Source organism: Pogona vitticeps, chromosome 12 (genome assembly GCF_051106095.1).
Source record: "Pogona vitticeps strain Pit_001003342236 chromosome 12, PviZW2.1, whole genome shotgun sequence".
Taxonomy (NCBI): domain Eukaryota; kingdom Metazoa; phylum Chordata; class Lepidosauria; order Squamata; family Agamidae; genus Pogona; species Pogona vitticeps.
In genome coordinates, this window is record NC_135794.1 from 1,924,758 (window position 1) to 1,940,829 (window position 16,072).

Genomic DNA, 16,072 nt, shown 5'->3' on the forward strand with positions numbered 1-16,072 from the left:
GATAGCTATCTTAAAATAACTCAAAATACAGTTGTGTACAACAAAGGTGGGTTAGAACACAAGTGAATCTGATATTCAAATGTTTATTTACTTTGATCTGTTCACTATTTGTCTTGTAGAAATTTTTTAAAAAAAAGTTTTGAAAAGCAAACGTGGCAGCTAACATATTAGTGCAATGGGATGCTGGTGAGTTTATTGGTTGTTTAACTGAGCATCACTTGTCCTTGTTTGTCTTACTCTTGCATGAGAACACAAGGAACTGCAAACTATTCCCCTCGCCTAACTCCATGCTGGTACATCTCATGCAATTACACAAGTTGCAGAAAATTATGATAGTTGCTGCTTTGTTCCAGGGACCTTAGAAGCATTGAAGAGGTCTCACTGGTCTCTTGTTTTAACAATCAGACAGCCATTCTGTGCACACACTTTGTGAGTGTTTTGTTTTTTAAAGGCAAAGGTCCCTAGATTTGCACAGACAGTTTGTACAAATTATGGAGACAATACAAATTATGGAGAGAAAAAAACAGAGTGGTACTTGCTTCGCCTTGCCTGAAGGAGACAAGGAACCTTGCAGGCCTTACAAGACCAGGTGCTGAGCTGATACAGCTTAAATGGATGAGAATAAAGACTAAAATGAGCATTCTTTACTTCCTTATAAACCTGGGAGGAACAGTGTTGCTATAGAAGAGCTACACTGGAGATGCAAGAAACTCCACTTCCACAGAACACCAATCATTCAGTAGCCCTTAGTCCTCTGCTGATGGGTTGGACCTCAAAGTGCTTCCCTTGGATTCTCTTGTCCCAGGCCAGCTTGCCCACCTCCCTCTTGATACAGCCTAGCTAGCCACCATTTTGCCTTGCTATTCTTCCATCAAAGCTATAGGTGCAACCTCTCTGTTACTCTTGGTGGTCATTTATGAGACCAAGGCTTATAGAGGAGGACAGGGTATGTTTGACATAAAAATCTACGAACAGCTACACTGTTCTGTTGACACAGTGACTAACAAGTTTCTTATGACCAATCCACCAGCAGAACATGAATGTATCTGCATACTATCTAGGATATTAAAAGCGATATACAGCCATCGTGAGTACTAGCCACTGATACTTCTGATTTTTTGTACTCTGAAGGAGACTAGCATTTGAAGCTGAGTTTTTTTTTTTCTGGGAAGACAGCCTTGTTGCATAACGTCCTACTCATGAATCAACTGAAACTACATTTCATTGGCCCCAAGTCCTTGACAGCCAGCAGTTATGAGGGGGAATCCTCCCTGAAAGTAGCCAAAATGGAGATAAATTTCAATGCCTTTGTTTCACAACACATTTTAGATTGGAAAACCTATTTCCTTACACCCATCAGGCTAGCTAATGTAAGCATATTTTGTGTCTTTTCCCATGGGGAAATTTCAGTGAGATTTCCTATCTGTATTTCCAGAATGCCATAGCCTTACCAGGCACTAGCACAAAGTTGTTATTTATTAATATAAAATGGGTTCACATTTTTGACTGAAATGTCTTTAGTTAACTGGCAATTTGTAATGGGCACCTATAATAATAATCATCATCTTAGAGCTGCAGAGCTGGAAGGGACCCTATATGTAGATCATTGAGTCCAGCTGCTGTCAAGGAGGCACAGTGGGGAATCAAACTCTCAGGCTCCAGCTACAAACCCAAGACTTAAACTACTGAGCTATAATGATGCACGCTTATATCCTGCACATTCTTCTGATTGGATTGAGGAGGTGGAATGTAAAGTAGTATACAAAATCAAATTTGACTGGTAACTTAAATGCATGTTTGGCATTATTGAATAAGAATTAGGCACAGCATTATGGCTCTGTAAGTAGGTCAAGTAATGCAACCAGTACTCAAGACAATGAAGATGAGTTACTTCCTTTAAGAAAATGTACATACAAAACATAAAAGCATCCCATCAAGTTTGAAGGGCAAGGATTTAATACATGTCTCAGAGGGATGTAGCTCAGGGGTAGAGCAGTTGAGTCCCTGGCAGAGCTATACCTATGGGGAGCTGCCAGTCAATGTATGAAAATATTGTTGTTTGGTCTGACTCAGGATAAGGTAGCTTCTTATGTTTCTACACATGCGTATGTCTACCCAAGAAACCATTACATGCAACAGGATTTTAAAAAACTGCTTGAGAAGTCATCTTTCAGTTGAGATAAAACAGATGGATATTATTTCTCCATAAAGGAAATGGTTACACACTTGTGTTAAGCGTTTGTGACTCATATTTTATATTGCCAAAAGAACCAATGTTTTGTACAGCTTCCAAGAACTTGAGATTTTTCTGTGTGAGAGGATTTGGTTATGTGGTAGGTTCTGTGTTGTCTTTAGATGCAGTCTTGTTTACGATTTTGCTGTTTTGGGCTGTAAACAAGTGGCTCACTTCTTTCTAATTTTAAAAGACTAATATGTCACTAGATGTCAGCTGTCATGTTAGCCAGCCTCTCAGACTACAAAATAATTAAGGTTGTCTTGTTGTCTCCTATCATCCATGCACCAAGTCCCTATGAAGTAGGCGACTGGGAGAAAATCTCTCCGCATTATTGGAACTTTCTCTTCAGGATGTCTGTGAAGTCAGTGTCTCAATTCTTTCTGGATGAACCCTAACACTTTTCTCTTTCGGCTGGGGCTCAACACAGAGACTTAAGCAAATCAGTGTGGCAAATTTAATGACACGAGCGTATCTTACTGTGATTTTATTTTATTGTGTTATTCTTCCTGTTCTGTTGAAAAGGGTAGGACAGAAATGGAACTAAATAAATTCAACCTTAGTTGAGGGGACAGAATAACATTTGGGAGAGTTATCACTTTCAAGGAGAAACCAAGTATCAACTGTTTATAGGCTATACTGTAGTTGGTTTGGCTAAGCATTGAATTATAAAGAGGCACATAGTCAATATTTTGCAATAATGAAAAGCCAGTAGAGTGCTTCCTTATTGAGACCCTGGTATTTTAAGTGTGTAGCTTGCAGTTCAGTTCAATTAGTTCAATTAGTTGTATCTGCATAACATAGCCTAGGCTCTGTTTCACTGTTCCAGGTACTGAGATAGTTTCTAAAGGGCTGAGTTTAGGGGGGTGAGTGGGTTGCTATTGCAAATCCTTGAGTATCCGCATCATACGAAGCCCTTGAAGCCTTGGCATACAGTGGACAAATAATCTCAGGCACCATATTATGAGGGCTGAGCTCAAGGACAAATGGTATTTCTGTTCTCTTGCTAGGAAATGTTGTTTTTCAGCTCCACTAGAAGTCCCCTTGGAAATGAGTATGTCCTGATATGCTGGTTTTCACATGGTGACCCAAGGTTTATTTTATGTTATGTTAGCGTTAGTGTTGTTACACAGTATAATTAAAGATACAGCGGAACAGAGCCATAGCAGGGAGGTAAAAGTAACAAACTCCAGATTAAAGACCTGCTTAAATACTTTTAAACAGATTTCCTTGCTTCTTCTCCCTTTCCCTATGTGTGAACTGGCAGGGCTTGGGAGCAGAATGTACTCTCCATACTCTCTTATAACATGGCAAGTCCTAAGAGGGGAGTCGTGATGTGCAGTTCAAGACTGTCGTTCTAGGCCAGGGGTGCCCATAACTCTCTCTATAGACCTGACTGAGTACTCAGGTCTTCTGAGAGGGCCCTCTTGTGGGAATAATACATTTTGTGGAGATGTGAAAAAGGGCCTTCTCTCTTCTGGCATCCCTGATTGTAGAATGGCCTGCCTTGGAGACCTGATTACTTCTGACACTATCCTCATTTTGTCGGTATGCTAAACTCACCTCTTTTCCTAAGTATTTTGGGCCCAGTGACTACAGCCTGATTCTGACCCAATCAAATTATAGATTTCTGTACATGGTTTTATTCTGCTGATTATTTTAAAATGCTTTAAATGGTTCCATAATTGTCTTTTGCTTTATTGTCTGCGCCCTGCCCTGGGATCTCTAGATACAGAGCAAGATATAAATATTTGAATAACAAATCAATACTATTCTCACAAGCAGTCTCCAAGCCTTTGGACAAAAAACCGGTAGCATGTTGTGCCATGCAAACTAATGCAAATGTGAATAGAGAGTACATTGTTCACACAGCATCAAAAAGAGATACAAGTAACTTTTAAAGGTTTCCCTAGTTCTGTTTCTTATAGCCTGGGAGCTTGAGAGCACTTCCTTTTCATGATGAATGAAAGTGCATGGCAATTCAGTAGAACCCTCCAGAAAGATATGTGGTATGAGCCAGTGATTTGCCATCCCTTTTTAAGGCTAATCAAGGGAAAGGGTGTCAGTCATCCAGGTCAAGCTTATCACTTTCAGACACCAGAGGATGAGGCCTTCTGCCTTTGGCAGTGGGAAGCCATGAACCAAATCTTCAGGTCCTACCAGAACTAACAAATCAATATGCCACAATGACTGCCTTCTTCCACCTAGTTCTGCCTGTATCACCTGTTCTAGTCAGGCCGGGCGGCTGAGGGGCCTAACATCGAGAGAGGTCCGAAGGGAAAAAACTAAAAATCGGGCCTTCTTGGCAGTGGCCCCTCGTCCCTAGAACAGTTTATCTGCAGAGATCTGCCTGGCCCCCTTTAAGGCCAATTTGAAGACATGGTTATATAGGCAGGCCTTCACTACAGCCATCACCTAGCCCATTATCCTCTTCCTTTTCCAACTTGGATTCTGTTGTTAATGTGGGTTGTATTTTTAGTACATTTATATTTTCATAGTTTATTTTTTGTGTAAACCGCCCAGAGTAGATACGTTCTAGATGGGCAGTATATAAGTCTAATAAAATAAATAAATATTGACTGACTGGAGCACGCTAAATATTACCGTATCAAGACGGAAGTCTTCCAAGCCCTTTTTTCGCATTTAGTTTTAATAGAAAAGTTGCTTATATTATTTCTTTTGTCTTCATTTTTACTTAGGAGGATTTTGATTGCATTACTCTTTCAGTAATACATATTCTGCTTATTCTTTTAAAGTATTTTCTTCCCCTTTCCACATTTTATTACATTTTTGGCTGAAGGCAGAATGGTTAAGAAACAAAAGCAGTTTCTTTGCAAATATCTAGTTTGTCCAAATGGGTTCTATGTAAAGGGTTTTTTAGCAACATTAAATTGGATTTTGAAGAGTCAGCTGATTCTAATAGCCTTTGTACACAAATAAGAAAAGTTGATCTGATTATTGTTTCAGTGCTTGATGATGGGCTTATGTAATCACTAATCTTGGCACTTCTTTATCTCAAGCAGATTACAAGGCCACTGTCATTTTGGAAACAAGCATTAAACAGATTTAGTTAGTGTTAAATAAGTTAACTTTAGCTTTCTTGGAAAGAGACGCAACACAAGTTTGCCCGACATCTAAACCTCCTGTTGCAGTACCACTTATTGAAAATTTCCACAATATATCTACTCATGCCTACTGGAAAATCTTTTTTTAAAAAAAAAAAACTTGGGCTGTCAGCTAATTTATCTCACACATCAATTTAACTGATTGCTTAAATACTTTTGTAAATTGCCAAAACTTAAAACATAGGTAATGATTTGTAATATTATTGAAATGTGACAATTTAATCATTAAAGACACAAAGGATTGTGCAATAAGTGTTATAATTGCTTGCTATGCAAGAAAAGGATGACTTTGTTTTGCTGGGTTGGAATGGGGTTTTTAAAATACAGAATGCATTAAAGTGAGTGGCCCCCAGTGAGTGGTAGCTTTTGTTTGATTATTTAAAAAAATTATCAAATGGTTTCCTGATACTGTGCTTTGTTTTGTTCTCAAGAACTGACACAACTAGTGTTGTCTTCACACAATATAATATACTGAGTACATTAGTCAATTTCTGGATCACACAACAACGCTGTTTTCCCAAAAATAAGACCTAACCTGAAAATAAGCACTAATAGGATTTTTCAGGATGCTCATAATATAAGCCTTCTCCCGAAAATAAGCCCCAGTTAAGTGAAACTCTGCCCTCCACCCTTGTGAAGCAACCAGAAGATGACATGACTGTGTTTGAATAAATGTAGATGGTTGTACCTGAAAAAAAAAAAACATCCCCTGAAAATAATGAATGTTTGACAGTGCACTTCTATCAGTGCATATCATTCTGTTGCAGGCAACTAAATAGAAAATAAGTCCCATTTAGGCTGTATTACGATAGGGTATTTCCAAGCTGTGCGCCTCATCTTCATGTATCTGTAAATATCCACAGTATGCTTATTTGGGAAGCAGCCCCTGTTTTGCTTCTAATAGATGTTCATGGTTCATTAGAAGTTCATGTTTTTTACAACCTGACTTGGTTCAATCTTTTGCATTTCCACTTAGAGATGATCCAATTGAAGGTGTCACCTCCGCTTCCTCTAGTTGGACATTCCTGATAATTCTAATGGCAGAAGCTTAACTTTGCAAGCAGTAGCCTGCAGTTAGTTCAGAAGGAAAACAACAACAACCAACCCACATCTAATAGTTTCACTGGTGTATGAATAGCAGTCTTCCAAGAGACTGAGGGCAGAAAGAGATGCTTTTACCTCTGAAAGTAGGAGAAGTTAAAAATAGTGGTGGGCACTTAATTCTTTTTATCCAGCACTCAGGATGTTACAAGTGTAAGCATTAAAACATTATGAAATATCCATTTTAAAAATCATATCTTCTTTTCTTTTTACTGCATCCATATTTTACCATTTACATCTTCAGGAATTCTCAAAACTTAAGGTTTATTCTTTTTTACTGTGAGATGAAATTCTTGCCTGAAGAGATTCTGAAATTGTGGCTTTAAAAAGTTGAGGGATGATCCACTGAAATTTGTTAGTGGTGTGTGGTATGATTTATTGGTCAGGAGGTCAGTTGATGTGCTGCCAGAGATGGCTTTTGTAGAAGGTGAAGCAAGGCAAAGTGGGGTCCAAGCGAAAACTTACAGGGTCTTTTCCAGCACACAGTCATGAGAGCAGAGTTTCCTAGCAGTCCTCTTCTCTCTCCACAAGTATCTCCATACATCTATGTAGATCCTGGATCTTCTCAGACAGCCTTCTGGTTGTGTGATCAAGGGCCATTAAAGTCTTGTCCTGAAACGGATGGTGTGAGCCTTCAGCAAAGCCATGATGAATTTGTTAGGTGTCAGGATCAGCTGGGATACAGATCAGGTGTCTGCTTTGTTATTGCTTTTGGTGCAGAGGGAACTCTACAGGAAGAGATTGTATTATGCTCCTTGGACTCCAACTGGCTCCACATTTTTCTTATTTCTCAGTCAGAATACTTCTGATCTTCTCTTGGTGACACTGTCTTTTTTGCCCTATCGCCCTGCCTGCCATCCCATCAGGTTGATAGTCACCTTATTTTCCTGCCTGCCCTATTTTCTGCTGCTCCTTTCCATTCTGGTCCCAAACCATTTTGATCAGGCCCTTTGGCTTATCTTTTGATGCAGCAAATATACTCTGCATTCATCTCTTCTCTTTTAGATGTGCCCCACCTTTTATAACACTAGGTCTTCCAGTGCGCTGGTCCATACTAGTCCAAATTCTACCTTAAACCTTCTGTTCTTTCTTTGCTAATTTATCCCAGCATTAGGCAACCCAAGTAATTCTTTAGGGGAGCTTCTGATCTTGCTTGTTCGTGTGTGATGCTAGAGACATATTTTTACTTCTGCTAGCCCTTCTCTCTCCTTAGGCAGTTTGGAAGATACCTGTTGCAAAGTTGGAAATGTCCTTCTTTCAGGATAAAAAGTGAATGTTAAGTGAATTATGTGTAATCCAGAAATTGCTGGTCTCCAAAAAAGAGCATTGGACACTGGTTTAATGATTTTCTTTTCCTTAGTCAACTCTGTTGACTGTAGTGACACCTAATGGTCATGAGTAGAATTTTTTAAAAGCAGACTAGAGATGGTTTTAAGATAAAGAATATAATATACAAGAATTTAAAGTTGGCTTCGATTTAAACAAATCAGTAACTGATAGCTACTCCTGTAAGAATCTAACATCCACATCTGTCATAAAAATTCCTAGAACCAGTTATGTTATACCAATGATGGTAATGGTGGTGTTGTATGAAAGCCTAGCTTTGCAATGTTTATATTTCATCCTTTGAAATAATTTAATATATATCTCTTGCTATGAATGGCAACCAACAACAACAAAAATGCCATCATTAATATGTGTGCTTGTCACTGGAGCTTTAGGCTTTCTGTAGCTGACTGAACCAACGTCTGCTTCTTCTTCAGATTCTTAGTTGTTCTCTGAAAGTTCCTTCTAAGCTGAGTAGATAATACTGGGTCAGCCAGGAATATTAACTTCCTCTTGGAAATAATACTTTGGCATGAGAGAAAGCACTTCTTTACCGTCAATAGATATGTGTTGCCGCCGGCAAAGGATTATTATCTATTAAGTGCCTAATACTGCACACTCCATGCTGTACAAACTAACAACTACTTATGGCTTATATTACTCCATAATCCTATCAAAATGGCTACATACAAGAGCCCTTATGTTTTAAAGAACTTAATCTGTACAAACTGGCAGATGGATGTTTATCTAAGAATACTGTTCACAGAGCCAGTCCTATCCTTAAGTAGACTGAGGCAACTAACTTAGATAGTCAGCTTTCAGGCAAGGTGCCCATTATTTCTACTGTCACTATATTACATACAGTAGAACAGATGAAGCTGCCTTATTGGAGTTTAAGCCCTTTTCCATTTCAACCAGGAACTGGAAGCATTTCTTTAGGATTACTATCAGGAAAATGGAAGACACTGGGGATTGAATCTGCAGTTTTTTGTCAGCAAGGCATGTGCTCTTTCACTGAACTATGTCCCCTTCCTTATCACTCCTATATAATTTATACTATAAGATCTTCCAGGAAGCTCGCCCCACAACTTTTATTTTGCTTCGTATTCTGTAATGTCCATGCATGCTACTATGTGAACATGCTTTTTCCAACCCAATTTAAACTGCTGCTTTTTAACATATATGCCTTTTAATAATTTAGGACTAAGATACCTAAACTATTGTTTTCTCCTGCATATACTTGTTCAACTTTAAGATCTCTTCAGAGTTCTAGATCCGGATGTCCACTCTACACATCAGTTAATGTACTGAATGTGTTACAACCCAGTTTTCTATAAAATCTGTGTTCAGCCAGGACAATGTCTGCACTAGAAATTGCTTGAGACGTTGTACGGAAATCTCCATATATGCATGCATTTGCATGCATGCAAACGTGTGCATATCATGCACACACATTTTCTTAGAGAATCTCGAATTTAAAAACTTGTCAAAACCTGAATGTCATTGTAAGCCTCAGATTATTTAGGTGAATAACACTTAATTATCATGAATTACTTTAGGGTGCAAGGAGACCAAATTATTTAGGTAATGGAGCTGAAAATGCACTGGGATTAGAATGTTACGTAGTCAATTCCTTTTTTTTTTTACTTCAGCTAGTTGCACTGCTTCAAATACTACATGATATGTGGCACTGTTTGTGCTACATATATATGCCATTGACTAGGTATGATTGTATGTTTAATCAATAGACTTGGGAGGTGCAACAGCAGCATTTGAAACACAAATGACTGCCTTTTGATACATGTTAACACTTTCTGCTTTATAAGGCAATGTGTTTATATTAGTGATCTCATGGCTTCCAGCTTTATTAGTAACACATTTTCTAAATTTTGTATGTGTCTATTTCTTGGGTTACCAAACAAACATTTTTTTTCCAAATAACTGACAGAGTCCCTTCATTGCTTTCTCCTTTGCTTGTTATCAGTAGTATTGCTTCCCCATAGGGCCATCCCTCATGATACATTCTGGTAAATGCAGCTTTTCTCCTAGCATTTTTTTCTTCCCAACTGGAAAGCTACTGTACAAATGGTACATTGGCTTAAACTGCTGGATCTTAAGTAAAAGCCTGTTGTAGATAGGGCTACTTAGCTCCTGCTTTCAGTGTAACACAACACTAGAGTACAGAAATGATGGGAGAATATAGTGGCACTTCCGTTGGGTCTAAGTGGAAGTGAGGAACCCGGAGCTTAAATCTATTTAGAATAAGGCAGAGAGTTCAAAACAGACACCTTTTTTGACATTCACTGGCTTCTCGCACCTTTAATAATGAGTACTGCTGTAGTCTGAGGAATCAACCCTTTGAATACGGGGGAATATAATGGCTTTTTACGTAGCTTGGGGTGGACAACTAAGGCCCATCAGATGTTGGACTGAAATTCTCATCAGGCCTAGCCAGCATAGCTGATGTGGAGGGATCATGAGAGTTGTAGTTCACATATGAGGTAGATCAGGCTGCCTTCTAATAACTGGTTCTCATTATACTACCATTTTTTCTAATGCAGACAGTGGAAGTTATGTAACAATCTGCCTAGTGCTTACATTTAACCATAGGATTAGCTGAAATTGTAAGTAAAATCAGGCACATAGTTGAAGTGTCAGATTAAGTGCTCCCCGGGACTGGAGCCAAGTCTTGCAGCATCTTCTGAACACTCCTTTCTGACTGGCTAACTGATCAAACTTACTGAGTGTCCTGCTCATGGGCCTCTCTGAGCTCTCTCACTCAGCTATCCAGAGGCCTGAAAGTAAAAATTATAATGGTATAAAAATATAACCCTAATTCTGTCTAAGATGATAAAATTCCACAGCTCTTAAGAATTTATGAATGGATTTGCTCATTTTGCACAGATTTTACCCTAAGGGTGGGCAGGGAGAGGGAGAGAAGAGCTGTGCTAGGCACTGACACCCTATGCCGGAAAACTTATTCAACCGCCATTCCAGCTTTTGCTTTTTCACCAGAAGTTTCCTACAAACAGCCAACCCCATCTTCACATCTATACACCGTGTGCCCAATTACCACATCCTGTACCCTTTTAGTATTTGTGTGATTCTTTGAACCTATCATAATTTAGCTGCTTACAGGAATTAGTCTGGGAGAGGGAAGCCCTTACAAGATCTGGTTCACGTATTATGTCCTATCAAAGACCTATTTTCATCTCCTGCAGCTATCTGGACTGACAGCTGCAACAGGCTGCCACAGCTGGAGAACAAGATCCCAGCAAACACTTTGCTCTATACAGTATTCCAGATAAGGGAGGATCCCACCCCCTTCCAACATCAGGCATTGACACTACTGCCGTTCCTTCAAGCAGCCAGACAGGCTGAGAGAAATTGCCTGCTTTCTCCTACAATTTAGACATAGCCTGAAATTTTTCTTCTGACTAAACATGTGAGAGGATGAGCAGATAGTAGTGGCTTTTCTCCACACTGTGGAGAGCAAGGAATGGATAGTAAAGAGCACATTCTTAATGAGTCTTCAAGGTTCTGAGGATTTTCTGAAATGTCATAATGAAGATAAGAATGGGTGGCAATGCTTCCATAAATGTATATTTAAATGGGTGTATCAAAATTGGTCTTTATTTTGCCTTGGCAGAATGGAACTATAATTCAGGATGATTTGGAAAATACTAGTGTTTGTACGATAACAAATTTAATGACTAGGCAGAGCTGCTCTTGCAGGCTGTGTTTGTATTTGGGTGGGTGGTGTAATTTAGCTATATTGTGCCTTCCCCCCCCCCAACAGAGAGCACATTTCTCACTGTGTCCAGTTTGCATATGAACAAGATTTCAGCAAGTGTTTATTTGCATGTCAGAAATGAAGAGGATAAGTAGGGTAATGCCCTGATCTACCTCTATCTGAAGGAAGTGGTGGGAAAACAGCATACCTTGCAGACAAAGAGTTTAAAATCCATCAGACAACACAAGACGCCTGCTAGAACAAAAGCTACAACTACTGATTTCAATAGCAAGGCACAGTTCATATTTCTGCCAAGACACATGGTGTCAGAAATGTATGGTCCAACCCAGAATATTAGATAAACATTGGAAGGTAGGAAGCAATAGCTGTGGTTTAAGCCACTCAATGTTCCTTCTCTCCCCTTACTGACTTGCAGTGCCAGTGAAAATGGCAGCAAATTCTGTATGAAGGGTAAGGGAAGCACAACCACTCAGGGGATGGTTTTGAGGAAAGTAAAATGCCCATATTGAGGAAAGTAAAATGCCAATCCAGGCCATTTGTGGCTGTTCTGTTTGAAATTTTGCTTTTTCAGGTCTAAGACAATTCTCTGCTTCTTCCAGCTCATCCAGCAATTTTGCTGCCTTTTTCATTCTGAGTGTGTGTGTGTACGTGTTTTGGGGGTTTATCTCAGCAGAGAAGGTGGTTACTTTATTCTGTGGTTAAATGAGAGATGCACACACATGGTGACAGTGAATCCTGGCAAAGTGGATAATAGTTCAATACATGCTGTGCTTTATTGTCTAGCTTTATTGGAATTTAACCTGGGTTTCCTCTTCTGGTGATCTGTTAGCTTTTATGAGATTGTTTTATGGTATATTTGTATGTGTATAAGATACCTTGGATATCTTTTGGATTCCGCTGTACATACCATACTAAAAGACATGGTATATTTCTTTGACCACAGTTGGAACTCAGGGGTCCAACCCCTCTTGGCTTTGAAATGTTGTATCTGACAATGTTGTGAGGTTTTTTAAGCACCTTCTCAAATGACCCATTTTAATAACCTGAAAGCTATTATGTAACAAGCAACCATAAATTAGTACAAGGCCCTAGGGGAACCCTCATAGTTCAGCAATGAATAGTTAATATGGTAGAATGTTGAGCAGGTTATTAGTTTTTGCTGTACAAATGCTGATCAGGGAATGCTTTGTATAAGGTGTTTAAAAGAAAATATAATTATCTGGCTGTGTGTTTCTCTTGCAGCTCAAATTGAAATTATTCCATGCAAGATCTGTGGAGACAAATCATCAGGAATCCATTATGGTGTCATTACCTGTGAGGGCTGCAAGGTATGGTTGATAAATATATATATTTGGCAGGGGAGTCTATCTGGTAGGAGAAAATGTGTTGACTTGCTTGCTTGCCTTTGTGCAAGATGGACTCTTGAATCTGCAGTCAGTGTTGATCAGTACAGCTGGTGAACTACCATAACAATAAATATGTTCCATCAAGTCAATTCTGACTTATGGTGAGTTAGGGATCCTTTCCAGGGTTTTCCAAGTAGAGCGTAAACAGAAGGGATTTACCATTCCCTTCTTCTGGGGGCAGCCCTGGGACAGTGCAGTTTGCCCAAGACCACACAGCCTTGCTTTTCTTTCAGGAAGTACAGTGGGGAGCCCAACCTCTGGCTTTGTAGCCAGGTATCTAGACATATTATTGCTCCCCTAAACTAAATCATATTATTGTTCCCCTAAACTATAATTTGTTTAAATGGTACTGCATCCCAAAACAGTATATTTCTAACTAGGAACTTCACTGGTGAGATTAAACTGAATTTAAAAGAAAGAAAATATTTTATTTAATTAATGTGAGATTTTCTAGCATATCTGTATGATCCCATACCGCAGTGGTCCCCAACCTTGGGCCTCCAGATGTTCTTGGACTTCAACTCCCAGAAATCCTGGCCAGCAGAGGTGATGGTGGAGTTGTAATCGAAGAACTGGGAGTTGTAGTTGAAGAACATCTGGAGGCCCAAGGTTGGGGACCACTGCCATACCGGACAATCCAAGGGAAAGAGAGATTACCTTGGCTGCCACAACTTTAACAATTAACAGCTGAAATCCTGTTGCTCAGGAAATACACAAGTTTTGATACTTTGTTACTTTTATTTGTTTTAAAAATAAATTCAGAGTTCAGAAAATGTATAGGGGAGGGGGGCAAAGCACAATTTTTTGATTCCTAATTGGCAATTACTAAAATATTGCAAAACGTAATGACACGTAGAAATGTGTAAGTGTTAGCCATAAATCATAGGATTATGAATAAGTCTTTGTTGTCACAAGCTGGTGTGTATCCTTTTTAGAGTCTCTGCCATTAGGATGCAACAAGGCAGCTGTCAGCTGTTTTCTTGTAATTAAACAGCCAATGAGCAGCTAATTAAGACATATGTGTATACAGAAGTGGAAGTGGGCACGTTAATGAACTGTAGGAATCAATTCATTAAATGAAAATTGTCAAAAGACCAAATATGAGTTTAGTAGCTTAGTTTTATGCCAGGCTCAACATGTCGTGGAGAGGGAAGAGGGAAAATGTATCAGGTTCCCCCAAGCAAAAAAGAAAACAAAACATAAATGGCCTTCTTTTTTATCTTTTCTGATGAGGGAAAGTAAGCAAACTTGTTTATTCAGATCAGTTCACTGACACTACTAATAGCCTTGAAAATTCCTATTTAGGCCATAAAGTAGCTTCTAAAAACTTGTTTAGAAATTATTCCTTCAAGCAAATACATATGATACACTTGGCAAGAATTCATTAGACAATATATGTTTGACTTTTTATAGAATATTGGAAATGAAAAAATATGAGTGTTTGAATTTTCATTAGCCCAAGTGGCTGCTGACTTTTTTTTTTAAAGATTTCTATGGTGGTGGAGAGTTTTGTGCAAATCAGTATCACTGATACTGAAAACCTCATCTGAGTAATTTTTCAGACAGGGAGGTATTTGATGGACCCAATCCAAACTGGGTTTTGTTCTGCCTTCAGGAATAAAATAGCATCACGGCCACAGTGGTATTTACTCCCAAGGCAGCCATTTCCTCCCTGATCCTTACCAGTCCACTGTCCCTGGCCAGTCTGATGTGTTCGTGGCTGAGGGGACTGCATGCCCTGCCACCGATGTGGCCTTGAAGAGGCTGTGTGGTCCTAGATTGCCACCAGAAGGAGGGGCTGGGAAACCACATCTGAGCACTTTACACCTAAAAAACCTTGGCAAGGTCACCATAACCGATAAGAGACTTGAGGGCACATAATTATTGCTATTAATAGACAAAGAGCGGGGGGGGGGGCTAGAAAGGGACCTGTCACTTCTTTCCTTTTCTCAATTTTTCACTCCCCCGCCCTCATTGAAGATAATTTTAAAGCACTCTTTTCAAAACTCAGAGCCTCCTTTTGCTCCCCAGATCACTTCCATGGAGGTACTGCTTTCCTTCAAGCAGCCAATCAGTTGCACAAGGCCTACCTGCATAGAAAGGTCTATCCTCACAGTAATATGTTGACAGTGGATTATATCCTAGTTTTTATTCACTCATAAAATGTAATAGTAAATAATAAGCACTGCTTTTTATGTAAACACTTAATGTTTTAATATTTTATTAAACATGTAAACTTATACAAATATAGAATAAAACCATACTCATACATTTGTATAAGTTTTGTATAAATCTATTTATTATTTATTTTATTTATTTATTTATTGGACTTATATACCGCCCCATAGCGCTACAAGCATTTTTACCTCACCCCAAGTAGATGCTGTCTAGGGGGGCAGGGTTAAAATCTAATAAATAAATAAATAAATAAATAAATAAATAAATAAACAAACAAACAAACAAACAAACAAACAAACAAATAAATAAATAAATAAATAAATAAATAGCCTACAATAAAATTTATTTTAAAATTGTGGTTGAAATCCTATCGTGCGACTTCGATACTGTTATCATCTCTGATTATTTGGGGCAATTAAAAATGTCCTACTCCCCACCAGGTCCTGGGGATCTCTAGGGATACCCTTTATCCTGGGGCACCCTTTTGGAGCTATGAGACAGACTGGGGAACAATTTAAAGAAATCACCACCATCAGTCCTGGTCCTGCTCTCAGTTCGTTTTTTTAAATTGCCGTGAAACAGCCTGCGGCACAACTTTAGATGATGACTTCATCCAAGTTGTGCTGCACAGCTTCACTGACAGAATTTCAGCCAGTCAGTGCTCAAAGGGACATTTTCTTTTTGCTGGAAAGTAAAGTTTTTGTCAAAGTATGAGGTTCGTGCAAAACATGACACAGCTGCTTTGGACTATTCACTAATGACTCTTCCTTTCACTTTCTGTCACTGTGCTACAGGGTTTTTTTAGGAGGAGTCAGCAAAGTAATGCCACATACTCATGTCCTCGTCAGAAGAACTGTTTAATTGATCGAACGAGTAGAAATCGTTGCCAACACTGTCGGTTACAGAAATGCCTTGCTGTGGGGATGTCTCGAGATGGTGAGCTTTACTG

At 39.0% G+C, this 16,072-nt stretch overlaps 1 protein-coding gene and 1 long non-coding RNA gene across 4 annotated transcripts in view; one reads left to right on the top strand and one right to left on the bottom strand.

Annotated features, from left to right (window-relative positions):
- The window catches only part of RORA (RAR related orphan receptor A), a 287,053-nt gene that overhangs the window by 247,215 nt on the left and 23,766 nt on the right, over positions 1-16,072 (top strand). For all 3 annotated transcript variants that reach the window (XM_072982150.2, XM_072982151.2, XM_072982152.2), the window contains 2 exons: positions 12,782-12,867; positions 15,918-16,059. In XM_072982150.2, coding sequence (XP_072838251.2) covers positions 12,782-12,867; positions 15,918-16,059 — 228 coding nt within the window. The remainder of the gene's footprint in view (positions 1-12,781; positions 12,868-15,917; positions 16,060-16,072) is intronic.
- The window catches only part of LOC110074511 (uncharacterized), a 105,439-nt gene that overhangs the window by 62,025 nt on the left and 27,342 nt on the right, over positions 1-16,072 (bottom strand). The gene's annotated exons all lie outside the window — the stretch shown is intronic.